Source organism: Scyliorhinus torazame, chromosome 8 (assembly GCF_047496885.1).
Source record: "Scyliorhinus torazame isolate Kashiwa2021f chromosome 8, sScyTor2.1, whole genome shotgun sequence".
NCBI classification, from domain to species: domain Eukaryota; kingdom Metazoa; phylum Chordata; class Chondrichthyes; order Carcharhiniformes; family Scyliorhinidae; genus Scyliorhinus; species Scyliorhinus torazame.
In genome coordinates, this window is record NC_092714.1 from 71,623,280 (window position 1) to 71,649,582 (window position 26,303).

Below are 26,303 nucleotides of genomic sequence, written 5' to 3' on the forward strand. Positions count from 1 at the left end.
TACTGGTTTACTTCCTCTTTGTCACGCTGTTATGCCATGACACTGTGCAGCTATGAGGGACCAGAGCTCATTCAGCTGGCCCTTGCCCTGGTCCCTCATTGCTGCACAATGTCATGGCATAACAGCGTGACAAAGAGGAAATAAACCAGTAGGGTAGGGTAGTTAGAGGTCAGGAGCACAGAATACCATGTGGGAGTGACAACAACAAATTCCAGATTATTATTCATTTGTTTTCATTACCACTAGCATTCCCCCATCCTAACAGTACTCATGAATGAGGTAATGAAGATGGTTAGTGCATGTAAGCATACAAATATGTCTGAGACCATTCAAAGCTGAATGTCTTATGAGCTTTATTGTTTAACATTTTCAATGCCACAATGTCTCACCAAGGAGAGTGTGGAAGGAGCGTGAGGCTGCCCGCACCATTTCAGCAGCCACAGTCGATGGCACAAGGTGAAGGTACTAGCATGCAGGAGGAGGTGTCGGAGTCAGAGATATGTGTGCACTGTACTCCTCCGAGGATGAAGAAAATAGCAATGAAGCTCTAGTGGGCAGGAACATTGAGCCTCCGGAGTCATCTTTTGGGGCACAGTATTTGGATAATCTGATGCAGATGTGTGAACATCTGATAGAACTCCCTATGGCAGTGCGAGCTCTAATACTTGAGTGAAGGCGTCCATCATGGTGATGGGCTCCACATTATTTCAGGGGCTCGACTGCATGAGCTCTGCCATGAGAGAATGGCAACTCTCATGGAGAGACAGATGCAGCAACACTCTTGAGTGGATGCAAGAGCAGTGTCATGGCCTGCTATGGTTGCAAGGCTCATTCAACAGCGTGGATCATTCGATGATGAGTATGAGAGCTGACATCCATGAAATATATGAGGCGCTATGTTCCCTTAACAGGGTGTTTGTACTGTTGGCACGACATTTGCTGGAATGGATGACTGCTGCCCACCAGCAGCCAGCCCCATTAATTCCACCTGAAGGCCTGTGGAAGTTAGTGAGAAAGGTGAAGGCACCAATGGCTTCTCAGCATCGTCATCTTCTTCCAACTCCACAACCCCTCTGTCAGAGCTCTTATAGATTCATAGATAATAGAAGCAGGGGGAGGCCATTTGGCCCTTCGAGCCTGCTCCGCCATTCATAATGATTATGGCTGATCATCAAGTTCAATACTATGATCCCGCATTACCCCCCATATCCCTTGATCCCAGCCCAGAGCTTTCTCTAATTCCTTCTTGAAAGTACACATTTCGGCCTCAACTACGTCTGTGGTAGCGAATTCCATAGATTCACCACTCTCTGGGTGAAGAAATTTCAATCCTAAAAGGTTTACCCTTATGACCCCTAGTTCTGTACTCCACCACCATTTCGGGAACATACTTTCTGAATTTACCCTGTCTACTCCTTTCAAATTTTGTAAATTCCCATAAGATCCCCTCTCACTCTTCTTAAACTCCAGTGAATATAATTCTAACTGATTTAGTTTCTCCTCATGATAGTCTTTCCATCCCAGGAATCAGCCTGGTAAACCTTTGCTACACTCCCTCCATAGCAAGAACATCCTTCCTCAGTTAAGTACACCAAAACTGCATACAATACTCCAGGTGTGGCATCACCAATGCCCTAGACAATTACAGTAAAACATCTCTATTCCTACACTCAAAACCTCTGGCTATGAAGGCCAACATACCATTTGCCTTCTTTACTGTCTGCTGTACCTGCGTGCTTACTTTCAGCGCCTGATGCACAAAGTCACCAATGTCTCGTTGAGTATCCATCTCTCTCAATTTATACCCATATATCTTTGCTACCGAAGCAGAAAGTCTAAATAAAGCCTTCTGAAAGTCTAAATAAACCACATCCACCAGTCCTCCCTGGTCAACTCTACTAGTTATATCGTCAAAGAATTCTTGTAGATTTGTCAATCATGATTTTCCTTTGTAAATCCATGCTGACTTTGTCTGATTATATCATTTCTTTCCAAATGCTGTGCTATGAAATCCTTAATAATGGACTCCAGCAATTTCCCTCCTACTGACATTAGGCTCACTGGTCTGTAGTTCCCTCTTTCCTCTCTACCTCCCTTTTTGAATAGTGTGGTTACATTTGCTGCCCTCTAATCTGTAGGAACCATTCCAGAGTCCAAAGAATTTTGGAAAATGACCACCAATGAATCTACTATTTCGAGGGCCATTTCCTTAAGTACTCTGGGATGCAGATTATCTGGCCCTGTAGATTTGTCCGCCTTCAATTCCATTAATTTCCCCCAAACCATTTATTTATTAATATTAATTTCCTTCAGCTTTTCACTAAAACTTGTGCTTCTCAGAACATCCAAAGAACAAAGAAATGTACAGCACAGGAACAGGCCCTTCGGCCCCCCAAGCCCGTGCCGACCATGCTGCCCGACTAAAGTACAATCTTCTACACTTCCTGGGTCCGTATCCCTCTATTCCAATCCTATTCATGTATTTGTCAAGATTCCCCTTAAATGTCACTATCGTCCCTGCTTCCACCACCTCCTCCGGTAGCCAGTTCCAGGCACCCACTATCCTCTGTGTAAAAAAACTTGCCTCGTACACCTACTCTAAACCTTGCCCCGCTCACCTTAAACCTATGCCCCCTAGTAATTGACCCCTCTACCCTGGGGAAAAGCCTCTGACTATCCACTCTGTCTATGCCCCTCATAATGTTGTAGACCTCTATCAGGTCGCCCCTCAACCTCCGTCGTTCCAGTGAGAACAAACCTAGTTTATTCAACCGCTCCTCATAGCTAATGCCCTCCATACCAGGCAACATTCTGGTAAATCTCTTCTGCACCCTCTCTAAAGCCTCCACATCCTTCTGGTAGTGTGTGGCGACCAGAATTGAACACTATACTCCAAATGTGGCCTAACTAAGATTCTATATAGTTGCAACATGACTTGCCAATTCTTATACTCAATGACCCGGCCAATGAAGGCAAGCATGCCGTATGCCTTCTTGACTACCTTCTCCACCTGTGTTGCCCCTTTCAGTTACCTGTGGACCTGTACACCTAGATCTCTCTGACTTTCAATACTCTTGCGGGTTCTACCAATCACTGTATATTCCCTACCTGCATTAGACCTTCCAAAATGCATTACCTCACATTTGTCCGGATTAAACTCCATCTGCCATCTCTCCGCCCAAGTCTCCAAACAATCTAAATCCTGCTGTATCCTCTGACAGTCCTCATCGCTATCCGCAATTCCACTAACCTTTGTGTCGTCTGCAAACTTACTAATCAGACCAGTTACATTTTCCTCCAAATCATTTATATATACTACAAAGAGCAAAGATCCCAGCACTGATCCCTGCGGAACAGTTAGAAAAGCATCCTTCCATTGCTACTCTCTGCCTTCTATGACCTAGCCAGTTCGGTATCCACCTTGCCAGCTCACCCCTGATCCCGTGTGACTTCACCTTTTGTGCTAGTCTACCAAGAGGGACCTTGTCAAAGGCCTTACTGAAGTCCATATAGACAACATCCACTGCCCTACCTGCATCAATCATCTTTGTGACCTCCTCGAAAAACTCTCTCAAGTTAGTGAGACACAACCTCCCCTTCACAAAACCATGCTGCCTCTCACTAATACGTCCATTTGCTTCCAAATGGGAGTAGATCCTGTCTCGAAGAATTCTCTCCAGTAATTTCCCTACCACTGAAGCACACCGGCCTGTAGTTCCCTGGATTATCCTTGCTACCCTTCTTAAACAGAGGAACAACATTGGCTATTCTCCAGTCCTCTGGGACATCACCTGAAGACAGTGAGGATCCAAAGATTTCTGTCAAGGCCTCAGCAATTTCCTCTCCAGCCTCCTTCAGTATTCTGGGGTAGATCCCATCAGGCCCTGGGGACTTATCTACCTTAATATTTTTTAAGACGCCCAACACCTCGTCTTTTTGGATCTCAATGTGACCCAGGCTATCTACACCCCCTTCTCCAGACTCAACATCTACCAATTCCTTCTCTTTGATGAATACTGATGCAAAGTATTCACTTAGTACCTCGCCCATTTCCTCTGGCTTCCTTCAGTGGGCCAACCCTTTCCCTGGCTACCCTCTTGCTTTTTATATACGTGTAAAAAGCCTTGGGATTTTCCTTAACCCTATTTGCCAATGACTTTTCGTGACCCCTTCTAGATCTCCTGACTCCTTGCTTAAGTTCCTTCCTACTTTCCTTATATTCCACACAGGCTTCGTCTGTTCCCACCTTTTTGCCCTGACAAATGCCTCCTTTTTCTTTTTAACGAGGCCTACAATCTCTCTCATTATCCAAGGTTCCCGAACATTGCCGTATTTATCCTTCTTCCTCACAGGAACATGCCGGTCCTGAATTCCTTTCAACTGACACTTGAAAGCCTCCTACATGTCAGATGTTGATTTGCCCTCAAACATCCGCCCCCATCTAGGTTCTTCAGTTCCCGCCTAATATTGTTACAATTAGCCTTCCCCCAATTTAGCACATTCACCCTAGGACCACTCTTATCCTTGTCCACCAGCACTTTAAAACTTACTGAATTGTGGTCACTGATCCCGAAATGCTGCCCTACTGAAACTTCTACCACCTGGCCGGGCTCATTCCCCAATACCAGGTCCAGTACCGCCCATTCGCTAGTTAGACTGTCTACATATTGTTTTAAGAAGCCCTCTTGGATGCTCCTTACAAACTCTGCCCCGTCTAAGCCCCTGGCACTAAGTGAGTCCCAGTCAATATTGGGGAAGTTGAAATCTCCCATCACCACAACCCTGTTGTTTTTACTCTTTTCCAAAATCTGTCTACCTATCTGCTCCTCTATCTCCCGCTGGCTGTTGGGAGGCCTGTAGTAAACCCCCAACATTGTGACTGCACCCTTCTTATTCCTGATCTCTACCCATATAGCCTCACTGCCCTCTGAGGTGTCCTCCCGTAGTACAGCTGTGATATCCTCCCTAACCAGTAGCGCAACTCCACCACCCCTTTTACATCCCCCTCTATCCCGCCTGAAACATCTAAATCTTGGAACGTTTAGCTGCCAATCCTGCCCTTCCCTCACCAGGTCTCTGTAATGGCAACAACATCATAGTTCCAAGTACTAATCCAAGCTCTAAGTTCATCTGCCTTACCCGTAATACTTCTTGCATTAAAACATATGCACTTCAGACCACCAGACCCGCCGTGTTCAGCAACTTCTCCCTGTCTGCTCTGCCTCAGAGCCACACTGTCCCTATTCCCTAGTTCTCTCTCAATGCTCTCACCTTCTGACCTATTGCTCCCGTGCCCACCCCCCTGCCATACTAGTTTAAACCCCCCCGTGTGACACTAGCAAACCTCGCGGCCAGGATATTTATGCCTCTCCGGTTTAGATGCAACCCGTCCTTATATAGGTCACACCTGCCCCGGAGGAGCTCCCAGTGGTCCAGATAATGGAAACCCTCCCTCCTACACCAGCTGTTTAGCCATGTGTTTAGCTGCTCTTTCTTCCTATTTCTAGCCTCACTGGCACGTGGCACAGGGAGTAATCCCGAGATTAGAACCCTCGAGGCCCTGTCTTTTAACTTTCTGCCTAGCTCCCTGAACTCATGCTGCAGGACCTCATGCCCCTTCCTGCCTATGCCGTTAGTACCAATATGTACAACGGCCTCTGCCTGTTTGCCCTCCCCCTTCAGGATGCCCTCTACCTGTTTGGAGACATCCTGGACCCTGGGACCAGGGAGGCAACATACCATCCAGGAGTCTCTTTCACATCCATAGAAGCGCCTATCTGTGCCCCTGACTATAGAGTCCCCTATTACTATTGCTCTTCTGCGCTTTGACCCTCCCTTCTGAACATCAGAGCCAACCGCGGTGCCACTGCTCTGGCTGCTGCTGTTTTCCCCTGATAGGCTAACCCCCCTGACAGTATCCAAAGGGGTATACCTGTTCGAGAGGGGGACAACCACAGGGGATTCCTGCACTGACTGCTTGCCCTTTCTGGTGGTCACCCATTTGTCTGCCTGCACCTTGGGTGTGACCACATTTATGTAACTCTATCTGTGACGCTTTCCGCCACCTGCATGCTCCTAAGTGCATCCAATTGCTGCTCCAACCGAACCATGCAGTCTGTGAGGAGCTCCAGTTGGGTGCACATAACCAGTCAATTTCTCATGTCTTCCTTTGTGAAGACAGAAGCAAAGTATGAATTTAGTTACTCAGCCATTTCTTTGTTCACTTTTATGAATTCCTATGTTTCTGATGTGAGGGCCTACATTAGTTTTTATTAATCTTTTTCTCTTTATCCAGTTTGTACAGGTTCCACCTCCCCAAAACCGATCCCAATGCCCCAAGAATCTGAAACCTTCCCCCTCACCATCTCTTCAGCCACGTATTAATCCGATACATCCTACTATTTCTACTCTGACTAGCACATGACACTGGTAGTAATCCTGAGATCAATACTTTTGAGGTCCGACTTTTCAGCTTTCTTCCTAACGCTCTATATTCTGCTTTCAAAACCTCATCCCTTTTGTTAACCTATGCCGTTGGTACCGATGTGTACCACTGGCTGTTCACTCTCCCCCTTCAGAATATCCTGTAACCCTCCTAGCATCACGGAGGCAACATACCATCCTGGAGTCTTGTTTGCGGCCACAAATGCCTATGTATTCCCCTTACAATAGAATCTCCTATAACTATTGCAGTCTCACACGTTTTACTCCTCCCCTCTGCAGCAGAACCAACTGTGGTGCAATGAATTTGGCTGTTGCTGCTTTCCCCTGAGAGGTCATTCGCCTCAACATCATCCAAAGCGGTATATCTGTTTTGCAGGGGATTGGTCACAGGAGATTCCTGCACTGCCTGCCTAGCTCTCTTGTTCTGCCTGGTGGTCATCCATTCCCTTCCTGTCTGTGGAGTCTGAGCCTGTGGTGTGACCACCTCTCTATATGTGCTATCCACGACACACTCCGCCTCACGGATGCTCTGCAGTGTCCCCAGCAGCCACAGGCGCCAATGACCCCCGGTGCCAATGACCACAGGTACCTGTTCAGGAATGCAGAGGTTGCAATCAGATGGAGGTCCCCAACGTATGCTGCACAATGATGTCAGCCACTACACTAGTTAATGTCATGCAGAACGAGACGTGAGCAGTCTGCCTCCACCTCATGCAAGAGAACATGGGAGTTATTGCATGTTGCAGATGTTGCACATTTCTGAACTGAACCATGGAGGTGCATGGATAATGTGGAAGTTGATTCAAGGAGCTGGTCTAGCATAGCTGTGGCCTCCTACTTAGTAAAAGCACTTGTAAGCTCAAGGCACCATCTAAACTTGAAAACTATTGGATTTGTCATGGTTACACTATCACTTTGTACATATCGCTATTACGCATTTTGTAAATATATAACCCTACATGGTAAATACATTTGATGGACCAAATGGACTACTGCGCTGTGATGCCATCATATCAACGTCGTCAAAGATGTCTCGGTCTGCTTTTGTACACTTAAAAACCTCAATGAGAGTAAATATAAGTGTAAATGTTGCCAAGGTCACAGTGGATCACAGGCTGCTCTCCCCTTTGAGAGAGAACAGAGTGGTGGTGAGGCAAGGGGCAAGATTGAGAATGTAGGACCTTCATAAATAACCTCAGTCGGTATGGGAATTGAACCTGCGCTGCTGGTGTCGCTCCGCACGCATCACAAACCAGCCATCCAGCCAATTTAACAATTTGAACATTGTTCTTACCAGTGACACAAGAGAAGGCATGCTGAACTCTATTTTGCAATGACATAATCGGGAGCAAAGATGTGACTATATATGTCTGCACTGTAAATTCTATGATGATGATTCTATGATGTCAGCCATTGGGAGGCTTCATCCTTGTCTGGTCCTGCAAATGGTAGTAATACACCAAGTTTGTGGATTGAGATGATCTTTGCATTCATTGTCCATCAATGATTGACTTTGAAGGAGGCTGAATGATTCCACAACGATCAGTTGCAATTCACCACGTGCACTTCAAGCATGAGTGCTGGATGCAAGGTAGTCACGTGCATGTGAATGTTATGCAGTCAACTAAGTGGGTATTCTGCAGGTCAAGTTGGTGAAGGGAAGAGTACTTGTGTGTTCACCCCATTACATTGGAAGCTTTTGTTTTCCAGGTGGTAGAGGCTGTGATTTGTGAGTGTGCCAAGGTCTATGAGAACATTGCATGTTGCAGGGGCTGCACACTTCTGAAACTGAATAATGAGGGTGCAAGGATTATACAGAAATGAATTCAAGGAGCTGGTCCAGCACAGCTGTGGCCTCACCCTGCACAATTTGCACTAGCTCCACTCCTATTAGCACATAAAATCATATCTGTTGAGTGTGAAGCTATTTGGTGCAAAGTCATACTTCTTACTGGCAAGGCAGCTATCTTGCTGCTCACTCCACTGACCACTCACTTTTGCCCCTGGTTCTGCAGAGTGCCACTGGCCATATGGGTGCCCCACACCCCACCCTCTGCCATACGACCCACTACCCAACCGGCTGCTACCTGCCGGTGGGGCATCAGCCACCCAGAATGGAGAGCTGGCTGCCCAACAGGCCTAGGAAGAGGAGGTGATGTCAAGGAGGCTCTGCATGAAGCCTCGTATGAGGTCCACGAACCCTGCCCCGGCGTCAACACTTGGTCTCAGGAGCGGAGAATTCCGCTGATGTTTGATATGATCCGCCAGTTTTTGAGCTGTATAGCATAAATACCCTGCTTTATACTGTGCTGAGTACCAAACTGCTTCCATACTTTCTTATCTCTCTTTTTGGTATCTTTCTACCTTTCACATTTTGCATAGTTTTCTCCTGCATTTTCCTCCCATAATTATGCCTCTCTTGTCAATCTTGTTTTTGCTGTAAACTCTATTAATCCATTGCAGCTGTCCTTGACAGACACAGATTGCCTTTGATCCTAGCTGAAATGTATTTAGTCTGAAAAGTAACCACTTCATACATGTATAAATCTCACCTCCGTCAGCTATTTTATCTGCCAGTTTTTCCAAACCATTAATGGGTGGGTGGTTCTTCTATCCGCTATGACAATTATATTCTCAGCCCCTAGGGTGGCTTTTCGGAGCCAGTTGGCTTTCGGATGGTTCTTTGCTCGTTTAAAATCACACTGCCAACTGTTTACAATGTAAATGATCTGGGGCACTCCCCGTAATTGAAGAATGGTAGATGTGAATAATGCAGTGAGAACAGCGTTCTTGTGAGATTGAGTTTAATAGTATAACGTGTTGCGACACCGAACAACAAACCTGAGTTCTCACCTGTCCCGTATCTACACTGAGCATACTTAATGTAGAAAAAGCGAAAGTTGTTTTCATTTCACACCAATGACCATGTCCCTCAACTTCATACAGAAATCATAAAATTCAAATGTTGGATTAAACAAAAAATGCACATTTCAACATAGAAAGAATGTTTAAAATTATTGTTTATAGAACATAGAACATAGAACAATACAGCGCAGTACAGGCCCTTCGGCCCACGATGTTGCACCGAAACAAAAGCCATCTAACCTACACTATGCCATTATCATCCATATGTTTATCCAATAAACTTTTAAATGCCCTCAATGTTGGCGAGTTCACTACTGTAGCAGGTAGGGCATTCCACGGCCTCACTACTCTTTGCGTAAAGAACCTACCTCTGACCTCTGTCCTATATCTATTACCCCTCAGTTTAAAGTTATGTCCCCTCGTGCCAGCCATATCCATCCGCGGGAGAAGGCTCTCACTGTCCACCCTATCCAACCCCCTGATCATTTTGTATGCCTCTATTAAGTCTCCTCTTAACCTTCTTCTCTCCAATGAAAACAACCTCAAGTCCATCAGCCTTTCCTCAAAAGATTTTCCCTCCATACCAGGCAACATCCTGGTAAATCTCCTCTGCACCCGCTCCAAAGCCTCCACGTCCTTCCTATAATGCGGTGACCAGAACTGTACGCAATACTCCAAATGCGGCCGTACCAGAGTTCTGTACAGCTGCAACATGACCTCCCGACTCCGGAACTCAATCCCTCTACCAATAAAGGCCAACACTCCATAGGCCTTCTTCACAACCCTATCAACCTGGGTGGCAACTTTTAGGGATCTATGTACATGGACACCTAGATCCCTCTGCTCATCCACACTTTCAAGAACTTTACCATTAGCCAAATATTCCGCATTCCTGTTATTCCTTCCAAAGTGAATCACCTCACACTTCTCTACATTAAACTCCATTTGCCACCTCTCAGCCCAGCTCTGCAGCTTATCTATATCCCTCTGTAACCTGCTACATCCTTCCACACTATCGACAACACCACCGACTTTAGTATCGTCTGCAAATTTACTCACCCACCCTTCTGCGCCTTCCTCTAGGTCATTGACAAAAATGACAAATAGCAACGGCCCCAGAACAGATCCTTGTGGTACTCCACTTGTGACTGTACTCCATTCTGAACATTTCCCATCAACCACCACCCTCTGTCTTCTTTCAGCTAGCCAATTTCTGATCCACATCTCTAAATCACCCTCAATCCCCAGCCTCCGTATTTTTTGCAATAGCCTACCGTGGGGAACCTTATCAAACGCTTTGCTGAAATCCATATACACCACATCAACTGCTCTACCCTCGTCTACCTGTTCAGTCACCTTCTCAAAGAACTCAATAAGGTTTGTGGGCATGACCTACCCTTCACAAAGCCATGCTGACTATCCCTGATATTATTCCTATCTAGATGATTATAAATCTTGTCTCTTATAATCCCCTCCAAGACTTTACCCACTACAGACGTGAGGCTCACCGGTCTATAGTTGCCGGGGTTGTCTCTGCTCCCCTTTTTGAACAAAGGGACCACATTTGCTGTCCTCCAGTCCTCTGGCACTATTCCTGTAGCCAATGATGACATAAAAATCAAAGCCAAAGGTCCAGCAATCTCTTCCCTGGCCTCCCATAGAATCCTAGGATAAATCCCATCAGGTCCCAGGGACTTATCTGTTTTCAGCCTGTCCAGAATTGCCAACACCTCTTCCCTACGTACCTCAATGCCATCTATTCTATTAGCCTGGGGCTCAGCATTCTCCTCCACAACATTATCTTTTTCCTGAGTGAATACTGACACAAAATATTCATTTAGTATCTCGCCTATCTCTTCAGACTCCACACACAATTTCCCATCCCTGTCCTTGACTGGTCCTACTCTTTCCCTAGTCATTCGCTTACTCCTGACATACCTATAGAAAGCTTTTGGGTTTTCCTTGATCCTTCCTGCCAAATACTTCTCATGTCCCCTCCTTGCTCGTCTTAGCTCTCTCTTTAGATCCTTCCTCGCTACCTTGTAACTATCCATCGCCCCAACCGAAACTTCACACCTCATCTTCACATAGGCCTCCTTCTTCCTCTTAACAAGAGATTCCCCTTCCTTGGTAAACCACGGTTCCCTCGCTCGACGCCTTCCTCCCTGTCTGACCGGTACATACTTATCAAGAACACGCAGTAGCTGATCCTTGAACAAGCCCCACTTATCCAGTGTGCCCAACACTTGCAGCCTACTTCTCCACCTTATCCCCCCCAAGTCACGTCTAATGGCATCATAATTGCCCTTCCCCCAGCTATAACTCTTGCCCTGCGGTGTATACTTATCCCTTTCCATCATTAACGTAAACGTCACTGAATTGTGGTCACTGTCCCTAAAGTGCTCTCCTACCTCCAAATCCAACACCTGGCCTGGTTCATTACCCAAAACCAAATCCAACGTGGCCTCGCCTCTTGTTGGCCTGTCAACATATTGTTTCAGGAAACCCTCCTGCACACACTGTACAAAAAACGACCCATCTATTGTACTCGAACTATATCTTTTCCAGTCAATATTTGGAAAGTTAAAGTCTCCCATAATAACTACCCTGTTACTTTCGCTCTTATCCAGAATCATCTTCGCCATCCTTTCCTCTACATCCCTAGAACTATTAGGAGGCCTATAAAAAACTCCCAACAGGGTGACCTCTCCTTTCCTGTTTCTAACTTCAGCCCATACTACCTCGGAAGAAGAGTCCCCATCTAGCATCCTCTCCGCCTCCGTAATACTGCTCTTGACTAGCAGCGCCACACCTCCCCTTCTTTTGCCTCCTTCTCTGAGCTTACTAAAACACCTAAACCCCGGAACCTGCAACATCCATTCCTGTCCCTGCTCTATCCATGTCTCCGAAATGGCCACAACATCGAAGTCCCAGGTACCAACCCATGCTGCCAGTTCCCCTACCTTGTTTCGTATACTCCTGGCATTGAAGTAGATACACTTCAAACCACCTACCTGAACACTGGCCCCCTCCTGCGACGTCAAATCTGTGCTCCTGACCTCTATACTCTCATTCTCCCTTACCCTAAAACTACAATCCAGGTTCCTATGCCCCTGCTGCATTAGTTTAAACCCCCCCAAAGAGCACTAACAAATCTCCCCCCCCAGGATATTTGTGCCCCTCAGGTTCAGATGTAGACCATCCTGTCTGTAGAGGTCCCACCTTCCCCAGAAAGAGCCCCAGTTATCCAGAAATCTGAATCCCTCCCGCCTGCACCATCCCTGTAGCCACGTGTTTAAATGCTCTCTCTCCCTATTCCTCATCTCACTATCACGTGGCACGGGCAACAACCCATAGATAACAACTCTGTTTGTTCTAGTTCTGAGCTTCCATCCTAGCTCCCTGAAAGCCTGCCTGACATCCTTGTCCCCTTTCCTACCTATGTCGTTAGTGCCAATGTGGACCACGACTTGGGGCTGCTCCCCCTCCCCCTAAGGACCCGGAAAACACGATCCGAGACATCACGTACCCTTGCACCTGGGAGGCAACATACCAAACGTGAGTCTCTCACGCTCCCACAAAATCTCCTATCTGTGCCCCTGACTATAGAGTCCCCAATTACTAATGCTCTGCCCCTCTCCCCCCTTCCCTTCTGAGCAACAGGGACAGACTCCGTGCCAGAGGCCCGTACCCCATGGCTTACCCCTGGTAAGTCGTCCCCCCCACAAGTATCCAAAGCGGTATACTTGTTTAATATTTCATTCAATGAGTAACTGAAGCAGGAAATTTTCAAATTTGATTTTTGGCCTGAGTTAGTTGATCTTAGCTGTTGCAGTAGTAAGGGAAAGTTTGGTAACTTAGTTGTCCATAGGTTGGAAGCTGAAAAGAGACTCGTCTCATTTTGCTATTCTTTCATAGGTCGTGTACGTCGCTGGCTAAGCCAGCGTTTAATGCCCATCCCTAATTGCCCTTGAGAAGGTGGTGGTGAGCTGCTGCCTTGAACCGCTAAAGTCCATGTGGTATGGATACACCCAAAATGCTGTTGGCAAGCGAGCTCCAGGATTTTAACCCAGCAACAGAGATGGAACAGAGATATAGTTCCAAGTCAGGATAATGTGTGCCTTGGAGGGGAACTTGTAGGTGGTGATATGCCCATGTCCTGCTAGTTGGTAGAAGTCGCGGGTCTGGAAGGTGATATGGAAAGAGCCTTGATGAGTTCCTGTAGTGCATCTTTGTAGACAATATACACTGCTTACACTGTCTGTTGGTGTTGAAGAGAGTGAGAGAGTGAATGTTGAAGATGGTGGATGGGGTGCTAATCAAGTGGGGTGCTAATCAAGCGGGCTGCTTTGTGATAGATGGTGTTGAATGTCTTGAATGTTGGAGCTGCACTCATTCAGGCAAGTGGAGAATATTCCATCACATTCCTGACTTGAATCTTGTAGATGGTGAACAGCCTTTGTGTAGTCAGGAGGTGAATTATTTACCGCAGAGTACCCAGCCTCTGTCCTGCTTTGGTAGCCACAGTACTTTTATGGCTGGCCCAGTTCAGTTTCTGGTCAATAGTAACCTCAGGATGTTGATAGTTGGATATTCAGCAACGGTAATGCCATTGAATATATAAGGGGAGATGACTGGATTTTCTTTTGTTGGAGATGGTCATTGCCTGGCACTTGTGTGGCATAAATGTTACTTGCCACTCACCAGCCCAAGCTGTTGTCCAAGTCTTGCTGCATATGGGCACAGACGGCTTCAATAGCTGAGGAGTCGGGAATGGTGTTGAACATTGTGCAATTATCAGCGAACATCCCCATTTCTGACCTTATGATTGAGGGAAGCAGCTGAAGATGTTGGGCCTAGGACACTATCCTGAGGAGCTCCTACAGCGATGCCCCAGGAATGAGATGATTGATCTCCAAACAACCGCAACCATTTTTCTTTGTTCTAGATATGACTCAAACCAGTGGAGAGATTTCCCCCTTCTTTTCACTGATTCAGTTTTTCCCTTGGGCACCTTGATGCCATACTCAGTTGTTTTTTTTGTGAATGTATTTATTGAGTTTCATAAACAAATATAATTCTAGTATCAACAATCAAGCAGCAAAGATATAGAAATACAAAGTCAAAGTTATGTACACATCTTTTCTTAGAATTGTAACAGATTGGCCCTCACTATAAGCTAAATCTCCGAACAGCCGATGGTGTCTAGATCCTTCAAAAAATTAGATAAAAGGCTGCCACCTCCGGTAGGACTTCCCCACCGACCCCCTGCTGGCATACTTTTCTCCAAGTGTAGAAACAGTATTAAGTCGCCCAACCAGGCAAATGCATTAGGCGGTGTGGGAGACCTCCAGCTAAGTAGTATTCTCCTGGCCACCAACAAGGCAAAGGCGAGGACGCCTGCCCCTAACATCAGAGTGAAATGCCGATACGTCAGAGACCCTAAACATGGCTGCTAATGGACATGGCTCTAGGGCCACCCAAAGAATCTTCAATATAGTATTAAAAAGGGAACCCAGAAGCTAACAAGTTTGGAACAAGATCAGAACACGTGAGTGTGGTTAGCTGGTGCAAGCGAGCAAAAGTCACACTTGTCTTCCACATCCTAGAAAAACCCTCTCATCCTTGCCTTTGTCGAATGCATTCTATGTAATACTTTGAACTAAATTAGACTCAAGTCAATTGCAGAAAGAAGTGGAGTTCGCCCTATAAAGAGCTTCTCTCCAAGCCTCATCAGGAAATGCAGGACCCAATTGAAGGTTGAAATGCTGCTGAAACTGTTTCCAAATCCTGAGGGAGGAAATCACCGCTGGACTGGAGAGAAATCTGCAGGGGAAAGGGCAGCGGTGCGGTAATTATTGTGTGAAGAGAGAAGGTGGTGGTTAATGATTGAGCTCCCATCCTGCCCCAAATCAGAATTGCTAAGCTACTGCAGGATTTTTTGAATATCGGAAGCCCAGTAATAAAACAATTTGGAAGGGCCAAGTCTCCTGATCCTCTGTCTCAATAAAGCGGAGCGCTGTGGACTCTGGGACTCTTACCCACCTAAATAAAAAGTAGAAGTCAATTTGTTGACCATAATAAAAAATGATTTGGGAAAAAATATATGGATACATTGATAGAAAAAAAGAAATCTGGGAAGCACATAAATTTTCATTGTTTGATTCCTACCTGCCAGTGATAAAGGGAGGCTACTCCACCTCTGCACATCTGCTATGAGATTGCTGATGAGGCTTGAATAATTCAATTTGTGAAGTGAAGCCCACTTATGGGCTACATAGACCCCCAAATAACGGAAACTGGTGAGAGGCGAAACAGAATGAATTAATTGATAAAAGCAAATTACTGCGGATGCTGGAATCTGAAACAAAAACTGAAAGTACTGGACAATCTCAGCAGGTCTGATAGCATCTGGAGAGAGAAGGAAGCCAACTTAATGAATTAAGTTGAGCTCCTTTAGTAGGTAAGTTCACTGGAAAAATCACTATCTTACCCGCATTTAGTCTACAACAAGGGTACCAAACACAGTGAGTATCTTCATTATGTTGTCCATGGACGGCGTCAGGCCTGTAATATGCTGCAGTAGGTCATCTGTATAAAGCGATCAGATGCCCTCAATGCTATAGAGAGGGGCTCAATAGCCAAGGCAAAGAATAGTGGGGAGAGAGGCCAGCCGTGTCGAGTGCCCCTGCCCTCGGGAAAGTATTCTGAGAATACAATGTTTGTTCGAATGCTAGCCTTAGGGGCATTGTACGACAGACGAATCCAATAGGCAAATATAGGGCCGAAACCAAATCTCTCTAGCATCTCCAGTAGATTGTACCATTGTCTCATTCTACCCTATCAAATGCTTTTTTTTCTTCCAAAGACACTATGGGCTGCATTCTCTGATTTGAAGACTTAAGTACTGATGGCAGTGTGGGAACAGTGGCGTGTTATGCCCGAAGAAACGGCGCAAAAACTGCACCGATCCTCTGACTGGTGGAGGCTAGCAGGCACGCAGCGTAAAGCCCCACCTGTGGATACAGTCGGAGAATTGCCGGGTCCGTAGCTGCGCATGTGCACAGCAGCGGCCGCACACGGACCCAGCCTGCCAAAAACTGCCCCCTGAATTCAGCCTTGCCACACCTGGAGCACCCCCCACCAGTGGCTCCAGGCCCCGCCACAGCCTCTCCCCTGCCCACGGAACGGCTCGCCCCCTGACTGTGGCGGCGCTGGACTCAGTCCACAGCTACCACGCCGGGTTCACAAAAATAAAAAGGATAAGTGTTCCACGCAGTCAGGAACTTGGTCCATCGGAAGCGGAGCATCGGGGGAGGGCCTCAGATGACGTCCTGACAGCATGCAGCATACTGTTCGAGGACGCTGTTTTCGAGGAGCCGGAGAATTGCAAAAGCGGCGTCATCCCCGATTTCAGCGCAAATGGGGATTCTCCGGCCGATCGGCGAACGCAATTTCGCCGTCGGTGACCGGGGAATGCCGCCCTATAACGTCCAGTTCTGGAGCAGTAGAGGGGAAGAGGACAATGTTTAAAAGGCATTGAATATTAGTCAACAAGGCCCTTCACAAAGCCTGTCTGATCCTCAGATATTATACCTGGATCACAAGGGTCCAACAGGGATGCCAGAACCTTACCAGCAGCTTAGCATTTAAAAATGAGATGGGTCGGTATAACCCAAAATCTACTGGGTCCTTGTCCCCCTTGAGGAGCAAAGAAATTGAGGCTTGAATAAGGGTCGGGAGTAATGAACCCCTGGAGAGTGAGTCGTTAAGCAAATTGATTGGTAAATATATGAGCTGCTCTAAGAATGTTTTATAAAACTTGGCTGGGAAGCTATCAGGATCTGGGGATTTGCCATACTGTAGCTGCCCAATGCACTTCAATATCTCTCCCGGGCACAAAGTGGAATCCAATTCCTGCCTCCTATCCTCCTCGATGGTCGGAATATGCAGACCATCTAGGAAACTCATCATACCTGATTTTGTTCAGAGGAGGTTCTGAGTCATACAGTTCATGGTAGTATGAACTGAAAGACGTATTGAGCTAGAGAAAAGCAGAGACAAGATTACCCTTCTCATTCTGTATCATGGGGATCTCTCGAGAGGCAGTTTGCCACTTGAGCTGATGAGCTTGAAGGCGAAAGGTCTTCTGTCAAGTTCATAGAAGGTGCCCCTAAAGCACTGCAACTGAGCACAGCCTTCCAAGTAGATATCAGTTCAAATTGGAGTTGTAATTCTTTTCCTGTGCATCAATGGCTCTGCTGCCAGGGCAAATGAGTACAGGCGGTCCACTTCCAAGATGGAGCCTACCAGCCTCTGCCGCTCCAGTCGTCCATTTACATAGTGTAAACCAACTTTGAAATATTTCCCCCCCACCTTGTGACTGCCTTGAGAGTCTTCCAGAGTGTAGAAGAAGAGATTGACTCCGACCTGTTGAGCTTAACAAAGTCCGCTATGGCAGTGGACAAATGCTCACAGAATTTGTCATTAGACAGCAAAGTGGTATCGAATCTCCAAGGCCGGCATTGGGAAGGATCAAAATCTAAACGTAAATCAAGAAAATGAGGGTCATGGTCTGAGATGACGATCGCTAAGTAGTCCGCTGCTACCACTGAAGGGAGAAGGGCTTTATCAAAAATAAAGAAGTCAATTCAGGAATAGGCCTGATGGACATATGAGAAAAAAAGAAAATACTTTATGGTTTGGATGCAGAAAAATTCCACGGATCCACCCCACACATCTGTTCTGCAAATGAGGACAGTGTCTTGGCCATCTCAGATGGAACCAGAGATTTTGGTTTGGAATGATCCAATTTCGGGTCCAAGACACAGCTCAGGTCGCCTCACAGAATCATCAATGTGAATCTAGGTTAGGAAAATAATTCAACAGCGAATTTATAAAGTTCGGGTCATCCCAGTTGGGGGCATAGATGTCTAGCAGGATTACTGGAATGTTCGCCAGTGAACCACAGACATTAATATAAGCGACCTATTAGGGTCATTAATAACCCAAGAGGAGGAGAATTGTAATCTTTTATAAATTAAAATTGCCATGCCTCTAGCCCTACTGTTAAAACTCAAGTGAAAGACCTGCCCCCCCCCCCCCCCCCCCCCCCCGCACACCTCTCACACCGGATTTAGCCATTTCCAAGGAGGATTATCAAGCAAAGGATATTGGAAAGATATTGGGTTTCCTCCGGGTGCTCCGGTTTCCTCCCATAGTCCAAAGATGTGCAGGTTAGGTGGATTGGCCTTGATAAATTGCCCTTAGTGTCCAAAATTGCCCTTAGTGTTGGGTGGGGTTACTGGGTTATGGGGATAGGATGGAGGTATTGACCTTGGGTAGGGTGCTCTTTCCAAGAGCCGGTGCAGACTTGATGGGCCGAATGGCCTCCTTCAGCACTGTAAATTCTATGATAATCTATGATAATCTATGATAAAGTGAGGAGACCTACCACAAGATGGCAACGGAGCCAAGTCATGTGTCCCTACGGAAAAAGATTTTCAGACACCGTCAGCCAACCAACATTAAAACCCTCCCCAACCCACAAACGCCCCTTAGCAACATTAACAACCAATACCCAGTTCCTAAATCCCTAAATAACATGTTTGTGTCATAATATACACCAGTATATCATGGTGCAGATACACACACATTGATGGACACACAGCAAGACCAATCAACACACACAACACTTCAGACAATCACCAGTTAGAGCACACTCACTATAAAGACAGGGGGCATCAGAGTTCCCGCTCATTCGGGATGCAGCCTCCAACAAGGACAGAGCTTACAGCACAGGTCCTCACCATGTGCTGAGTGCATAGACTGGTTCGGACAGGCATAGGTCTTTCGTTTAATCTAACATTATGTTAACCCACAGTGAAAGTATGTTCAACAGTTTCTAACTTAATAAAATAGTGTTGCACTATTTTAAGTGTTGGTGGCCTGTATGTGTTCCACAGATCCAGAGCACCCAACACATAATACCAGGAGTTGAGGGATATTAGAACTTCTTAGACCTACCTGCAAGTGATCTGTCTTCCACCAGGGTACAGTCATCCTGCAAGATGGACAGCGTCCGCCCGCCGCCGCCGCTCCGCATCACCGGTAACCTGGGGACCAACTGGAAGATATTCAAACAACGCTTCCAGCTCTACCTGGAAGCCACAGACCGGGAAGATACCTCGGACGCCAGGAAGATCAGTCTCTTCCTATCTACGGCCGGGGAACATGCATCCACATTTTCAATTCTCTCACCATTGCTGATGATGAAGATAAATCAAAATTCAAGACGGTCCTTCTCAAGTTTGACACTCACTGCAACATAGAGGTGAATGAAAGTTTCGAGCGCTATGTATTCCAACAGCGTTTGCAGGGTAAGGATGAACCTTTCCAGTCCTTTCTCACCCACCTCCGCATCCTTGCGCAGTCCTGTAATTACAGGCCCACCTCCGACTCCATGATACGCGACCAGATCATTTTCGGTGTTCAGTCGGACCCCCTACGCCAGCAGCTCCTCAAGGTAAAGCAGCTCACCCTAGCGATTGCCATCGAGACCTGCGTGATACATGAACACGCCACTAGTCGGTATTCCCGCATCCAAGCGGCTGAAACGGCGCGGCAAGGTCCCCATGAGGCAGAATGGGTCCAAGCAATCGAGCAACTCCAGGGCCTCAGCCTGGTGAGGGCGGCCATTTTGTGCGCTTTTCGCGGACTCCCGCGCTTGCGCGCACCGAACGAGGGGACGGCGACGTCAACGAACCTATTGCGCAGGCGCGCACCACATACGGCCGCACGAACGTACTGACGCTACAACGTGCGGCAACTATGGCTCTGCACACTTAAAGTGGCAATGCCCTGCCAAATCCCGACTGCCTGAGATGTGGCAAACTTGGCCACTATGCTGCTTTATCAGCTCAGCCTGCCTATTCGTCTCACTCCGGCCAGCTTCGCAGGAATGTCCGGGCCATTCAACCCATGGTCACCGAGTCCGATGCGGACCTACTACCCGATATTGACACCAAGGACCCGAACGCACCTTTTCGAGTCGGTATCGTTACAAAAAACAGGGTGTCCCCGAAGCAAAGAATCCAGCCTCTATCGGTATACAGCATCGATCCAGACGATGAGTGGTGTGCCACCCTTACGGTCAACCAGAATTCGTCGCCCACCTCAGAGACTTAATTTATGAACTTTATGAGACTTATAGACTCTCTGAATTGTTTCGTTGTTTTGTTTGATCGTTTCCCTGGTTTGTATATAGTGTTGATCTCGTTATTCTTGTTGCATACTGCTTCTCTGCACTAGGCACCCTCCCATGTAAATAGCTTAGTTCTCATGTACGTAGTCCTGTAAATATGTCTTCGCGCCCCACACGTTGTTCGGAACATCCTCATCATATATTATTTATTGCCACACACATACATTCTTTTATAAAAGGGGGGATGTCATAATATGCACCAGTATATCATGGTGCAGATACACACACACTGATGGACACACAGCAAGACCAATCAACACACGCAACACCGCAGCCAATCACCAGTTAGAGTACACTAACTATAAAGACAGGGGGCATCAGAGTTCCCGCTCATTCGGGATGCAGCCTCCAACAAGGACAGAGCTTACAGCACAGAGCCTCACCATGTGCTGAGTGCATAGACTGGTTCGGACAGGCATAGGTCTTTACTTTAATCTAGCATCGTGTTAACCCACCAGTGAAAGTATGTTCAACAGTTTCTAACTTAATAACATAGTGTTGCACTATTTTAAGTGTTGGTGGCCTGTATGTGTTCCACGGATCCAGAGCACCCAACACATCAGTTTGGACCAACAAACTTAGCATTAATAAGCTGGTTAATGCTGACTAAGTACCACTTGATTGCACTGTTGATGACCCCTTCCATCACTTTGATGATCGAGAGTAGACAGGTAGAATTGGTAGGTTCAATTTGTCCTGCTTTTTGTGGACAAGCCATACCTGGGCAATTTTCCACATTGTCAGGTGGGTGCCAATGTTGTAGCTGTTTTGGAACAACCTGGCTCGGAGCGTGGCACGTTCTGAAGCAGACATCTTTGATACTGTTTCCGGAATACTGTCAGGGCCCATATCCTTTAGCAGTATCCAGTGCCCTCCAACCGTTTCTGGATATTACGTGGAGTGAACTGAAATGGCTGACAATTGGTAACTGTGATGCTGGGAACCTCCGGCGGAGACCAAGATGGATCATCTATAGGATCATAGAATTCCTACAATGCAGAAAGAAGCCATTCGATCCATCAAGTCTGCGCCAATCCTCTGAAAGAGCACCTTACCTATGCCCATTTTCCTGCCCTCCCCCCTAAAGTCACCTAACTTGCACATCCTTGGACACTAAGGGGCAATTTATCATGGCAAATCCACCCAACGTGCACATCTTTGGACTGTTGGAGGAACCGGAGCATCAGGAGGAAACCCACGCAGACACTGGGAGGAAGTGCAAACTCCACACACAGACACCCAAGGCTGGAATCAAACTCGGGTCCCTGGCGCTGTGGAGCAGCAGTGCTAACCACTGTGCCACCTTGCCACCCATTAATCAACAATAATTGTCACCAATACTTCAGACTAGTTTTTAATTCAAGATTTAGGAACATAGGAACAGGAGTAAGCCATTCAGTCCCTTGATCCTGTCCCACCATTAAATGGCCTTACTCCATAGACCTGCCTTTGGCCCATATCCCCCAATATCTTTTCTTAACAAAATCTATCTCAGATTTAAAATTAACAGCTGTTCTAGCTTCAACTGCTGTTTGCGGGAGAGGGTTCCGAACCTCTACCACCCTTCACGTAAGAAGTGCTAGAACTGGGCACTATCAAATGATCCCTACTGGTTGAAGTATGTATGTGCAAGTCAACATGGGAAAGGAAGGGAAAAAGAGAATAGCGAAAAGTGAACTCTTTAAGATAAATGTAACGTTGAAATTTGTCACCTTTGTAACCTTCAATCCTGTTAAAGATTATCTAATTTTCTTCAGCACTGGGGCTAGAGAAGAGAATATCTGATTGGGTTCCCTAATTGCTGTCCAGGGAGCACTGTGTGTTGACATTGGATAAGGATGGGATTGGGCTCAGCTGTAATGTTCTTTCATGTGAAAATTACTCAAGACATTCACATTTCATGCTCACACTTGCAGAATGACCATTTTATTGAGGAACTTGTTGATCTTTGGGCCCTGTGAAACTGTGTGAATCAGCACTTTGAGGAGGAGAAGACAAAATGTGGAACTGGTGTGAAATAATTACATCTGATGTAATCATTTGCAAATTGACTCTTGTATGCTTATTATACTGAAAACATATTGAACTATTGCTGTTGCATTTTCTGAGAATTCTGTCACTTTTAATTTTTTAATTTATAGGTCTGACTGGAAAGATTTTGGATGCCATTGAAGAACGGGGATTTAAATTTTCCGCATTTCAAATGGTAAGCAGGCTCACCATTTTGTAAAAATACTGTGTTTAGTTGTTTTACTTGAGAAACTGTGCAGGCTTTTGGGAGACTTTTCTAGAACGTATTGCTTGGAGACTCTGGACCTATCATGGCACCTGATACTTTGCTTTACAACCCCAATTGTGAATCAATAATCCTTTGTTTCTTGGCACACTTAGACAAGGTAAGTTGTGAATGGGTGTAATAAATCATGATAAAAGGAAATGATTGCCCTTATCCCCATAAAATCATCCTCCAAGATTTTTTGGAAATGTAAGGATATATTTGACTACCACAAGGGGAAATTATCGGAGAAGCTTTCTTGGAACTGAGCATGATATGTGTTTTGGGACCACATATAAGCTACATATTGACAGAGTGGAATCACTTGTGACTGGCAAAGCCTTCTGCAAAATGGGTGTACTTAATAGCACGCTGTACTTTGAAGAAGGTAGCTATTGCAGAGAATCTCCACAGTGTAGAAGGAGGCCATTCGGTCCATCGAGTCTGCACCGACCCTTAAAAAGACCAGCCTACGTCTGCTCAAAATCCATCCCTATCCCTGTATCCCCACATAATTTGGATACTTAGGAACAATTTAGCATGGCCAATCCACCGAACATGCACATCTTTGGACTGTGGGAGGAAACCGGAGCACCCGGAGGAAACCCACACAGACACAGGAGAACATGCAAATTCCACAGTCACCCGAGGTCAGAATTGAACCCGGATCCCTGATTGTGAGGCAGCAGCGTTTGTTAAACACACGCTCTACTTATATTCAGTAAAAGATGATTTATTATACCAACTTCTTTTAAAAAATTAGAATAACAGACGATGTCTGGTAGAAAATTCTTGAGATTCCCTTTGTTCATGATTATGAAATATGAGCATAACGTTTTGTTTTGTAGAATAAATCTCTTTGTTACCAATTATCTCAGACCTTGAGCTCATTATGAAAACCAGGTCAGAATACAGATGCATTGCAAATGGGCACTTTGTGCTCGCGATGAATTGGTTTTCCCACAAACTGTTATAGATGCTGACATGTGTCTGCATGGGTTTCCTCCTGGTGCTCCGGTTTCCTCCCACAGGTCCCGAAAGACGTGTTGTTAGGTAATTTAGACATCCTGAATTCTCCCTCCATGTACCCGAACAGGCGCCGGAATGTGGCGATTAAAGTTTTTTCACAATACCTTCATTGCAGTGTTACTGTAAGTCTACTTGTGACAATAAAAGATTATTATTATACTTGTGATCACATAATATGAGTCTTATGATCAACATTAAATTCAATGAAAAACTGTGGGCGAGACTGTCGGAGAATCCCCAGGGGGCAGCGCAAATCCCGCCCCACCGCCCTGACGCTGGCTGCCGTATTCGCCGGCGCCATTTTTCGGGCGGCGGCGGGATTCCTGCCACGCCGGTCGGGGGCCATTGGCAGCGCCCTCCCCAGCCCCCCACCCCCCAGTGATTCTCTGGGCCTCAATAGGCCGAGCGGCCATCCATTTCTGGCCAGTCCCGCCGTTGTGAATCACTCAACTCCCACACCGGCGGGACCTGGCAGGTGAGTATGTGTGTGCGGCCCTCGTGGGGAGGCGGGGGAATCCGACCCCAGGGGGGCCCCCACGGTGGCCTGGCCCGCGATCGGGGCCCAACGATCTGCGGGCGTGCTTGTTCCGTGGGGGACTTCTTCCTTCTGCGCCGGGCCCCTGTAGGGCTCCACTATATTGCTCGGGGGGGCTGGCGGGGAGAAGAGAACCCCCCGCGCATGCGCGAACGTACGCCTGCCGGTCGGTGCATGCGCGGAATCACGCCGGCTGTTCCGCACATGCGCGAACTTGCGCCGTCCCTTGGGCGCCGGCTGGAGCGGTGCCAACCCCTCCACTGTCAACCTAGCCCCCTAGAAAGGTTGACGCCGGAGTCATTGGCGCCGGTTTTACAAATGTAGTGAACAGCACATGGTGGGATTCCCCACTCCATCAAATACTGGGCCATAGTTTAACTGTTGCCAGGACCCAAACGCCATGAACTTTGCATTTCTGCTGTTTATTAGTTATGGTATCAGAGGTTATTGTTGATTGGAAGGTTACAGTGCAAGAATATGTTGAATATATTCTGAACTCATTTGGCTTGCACTATCTCTAGATGGGATAGATAAATAGTTGAAGCAGAAGTGCAAATCTCCATGATATGCTGAATAAATTGGCAGTAAATGGATGGTAACAGGAAACTGCTGGACGTTAAATTAATGATCTATGAAATTTTTTATTTGATGATTTTCTTCGACTGAGTATCTTTAATGAAAAGCCTTCAGCATAAACGTATATATGTTTCTAAGTAATAAAATTCAGGGCAGGGCAGTTGAATATTAGGATAAAATGTGGGCCCTGTACTAAATCAAGCATATATAAACTCCACACACTAGAATGATATTGATGGGGACCCCATCAATCACAAGATATAAAATATTAATTTGAGCAAGTTTTACCAGAAATATTATTTCAAAGTAAAGCAAGAAAGTGGGGGGAAAATGGCTGAGGGATCAGTGGAGGTTTGTGGGAAGGGCGGGTTCGGCAGAGGGGGAATGACGGATGAAGTCACGTCCTATGTGAAGCAGCAAGGATGATGGCCTCCCTGACCCCCAGGCTTGCCGGATGCTTGCTGCTACTGCCTGTCCTCCATCCTCCGGCTGGTCCTGTGGGTCCTCCCGGGCTTGTCCTCCAGCCCCTCCTGGTCCGGCCGTCCTCAACCTCCACCCCGGAGGTGGACACATATTCTTCTGCCTCCAAGTCGAGCACATCGCCCTGCTGCTCTGCCAGGTTGTGGAGGACACAGGAGACCACCTCAAAGCGTGCAACCTTCTGGAGAATGTACTGCAGTGCACCACCAGAGCGGTCGAGGCACTGGAACCGCATTTTGTGCAGTCCGATGCACTGCTCGATGATGGCCCGGGTGGCATCATTTGCCCATTTGTATCGGGTCTCTGCATTGGTCACCATCCTCTGTGCTGCCGTCATTAGCAAGGTCCTCAGCGGGTACCCCTTATCTCCCAAGAACAAACCAGCTATCCTGGGTGGTTGTCGAAGAGGCCGGGAAGTCCGACTGCCCCAGGATGTAGCTGTCATGCACACTTCCTGGGGAGCATGCGGTGGTTGCACATGAGCTGGATGTTCAGGGAGTGGAACTCCTTCAAGTAGGACACTCCCAGAAAGCCCGGTGCTGCAAGGCGACATGGGCCATCTATTAGCCCCTGGGGCATCCTGTCGATGGTCCGTGTCAAAGTTGATATAGTTTGCTGCCTAGCCAAACAGGGCACCTGTGACTTCACGGATGCACTTGTGGACTGTAGCTTGTGACATGCCACACAAGTCCCTACTCGAACCTGGAATGATCCTGAGGCGTAGACGTTCAGGGTTTTGGTGACTAACTCCAGACTTCCGCATGTAACACTACCTGGACAGGGCGCTGGTCTCCTGCCCAGTGCACACACAAACCCTCTGGTCGGGGAAATGTCCC

General features: G+C 46.8%; 1 protein-coding gene across 4 annotated transcripts in view; it reads left to right on the forward strand.

Moving 5' to 3' along the window:
- Nucleotides 1-26,303, forward strand: part of nme7 (NME/NM23 family member 7) — a 325,065-nt gene that overhangs the window by 154,447 nt on the left and 144,315 nt on the right. For all 4 annotated transcript variants that reach the window (XM_072513809.1, XM_072513808.1, XM_072513811.1 and 1 more), the window contains one exon: nt 22,714-22,778. In XM_072513809.1, the coding sequence (XP_072369910.1) occupies nt 22,714-22,778 (65 nt within the window). The remainder of the gene's footprint in view (nt 1-22,713; nt 22,779-26,303) is intronic.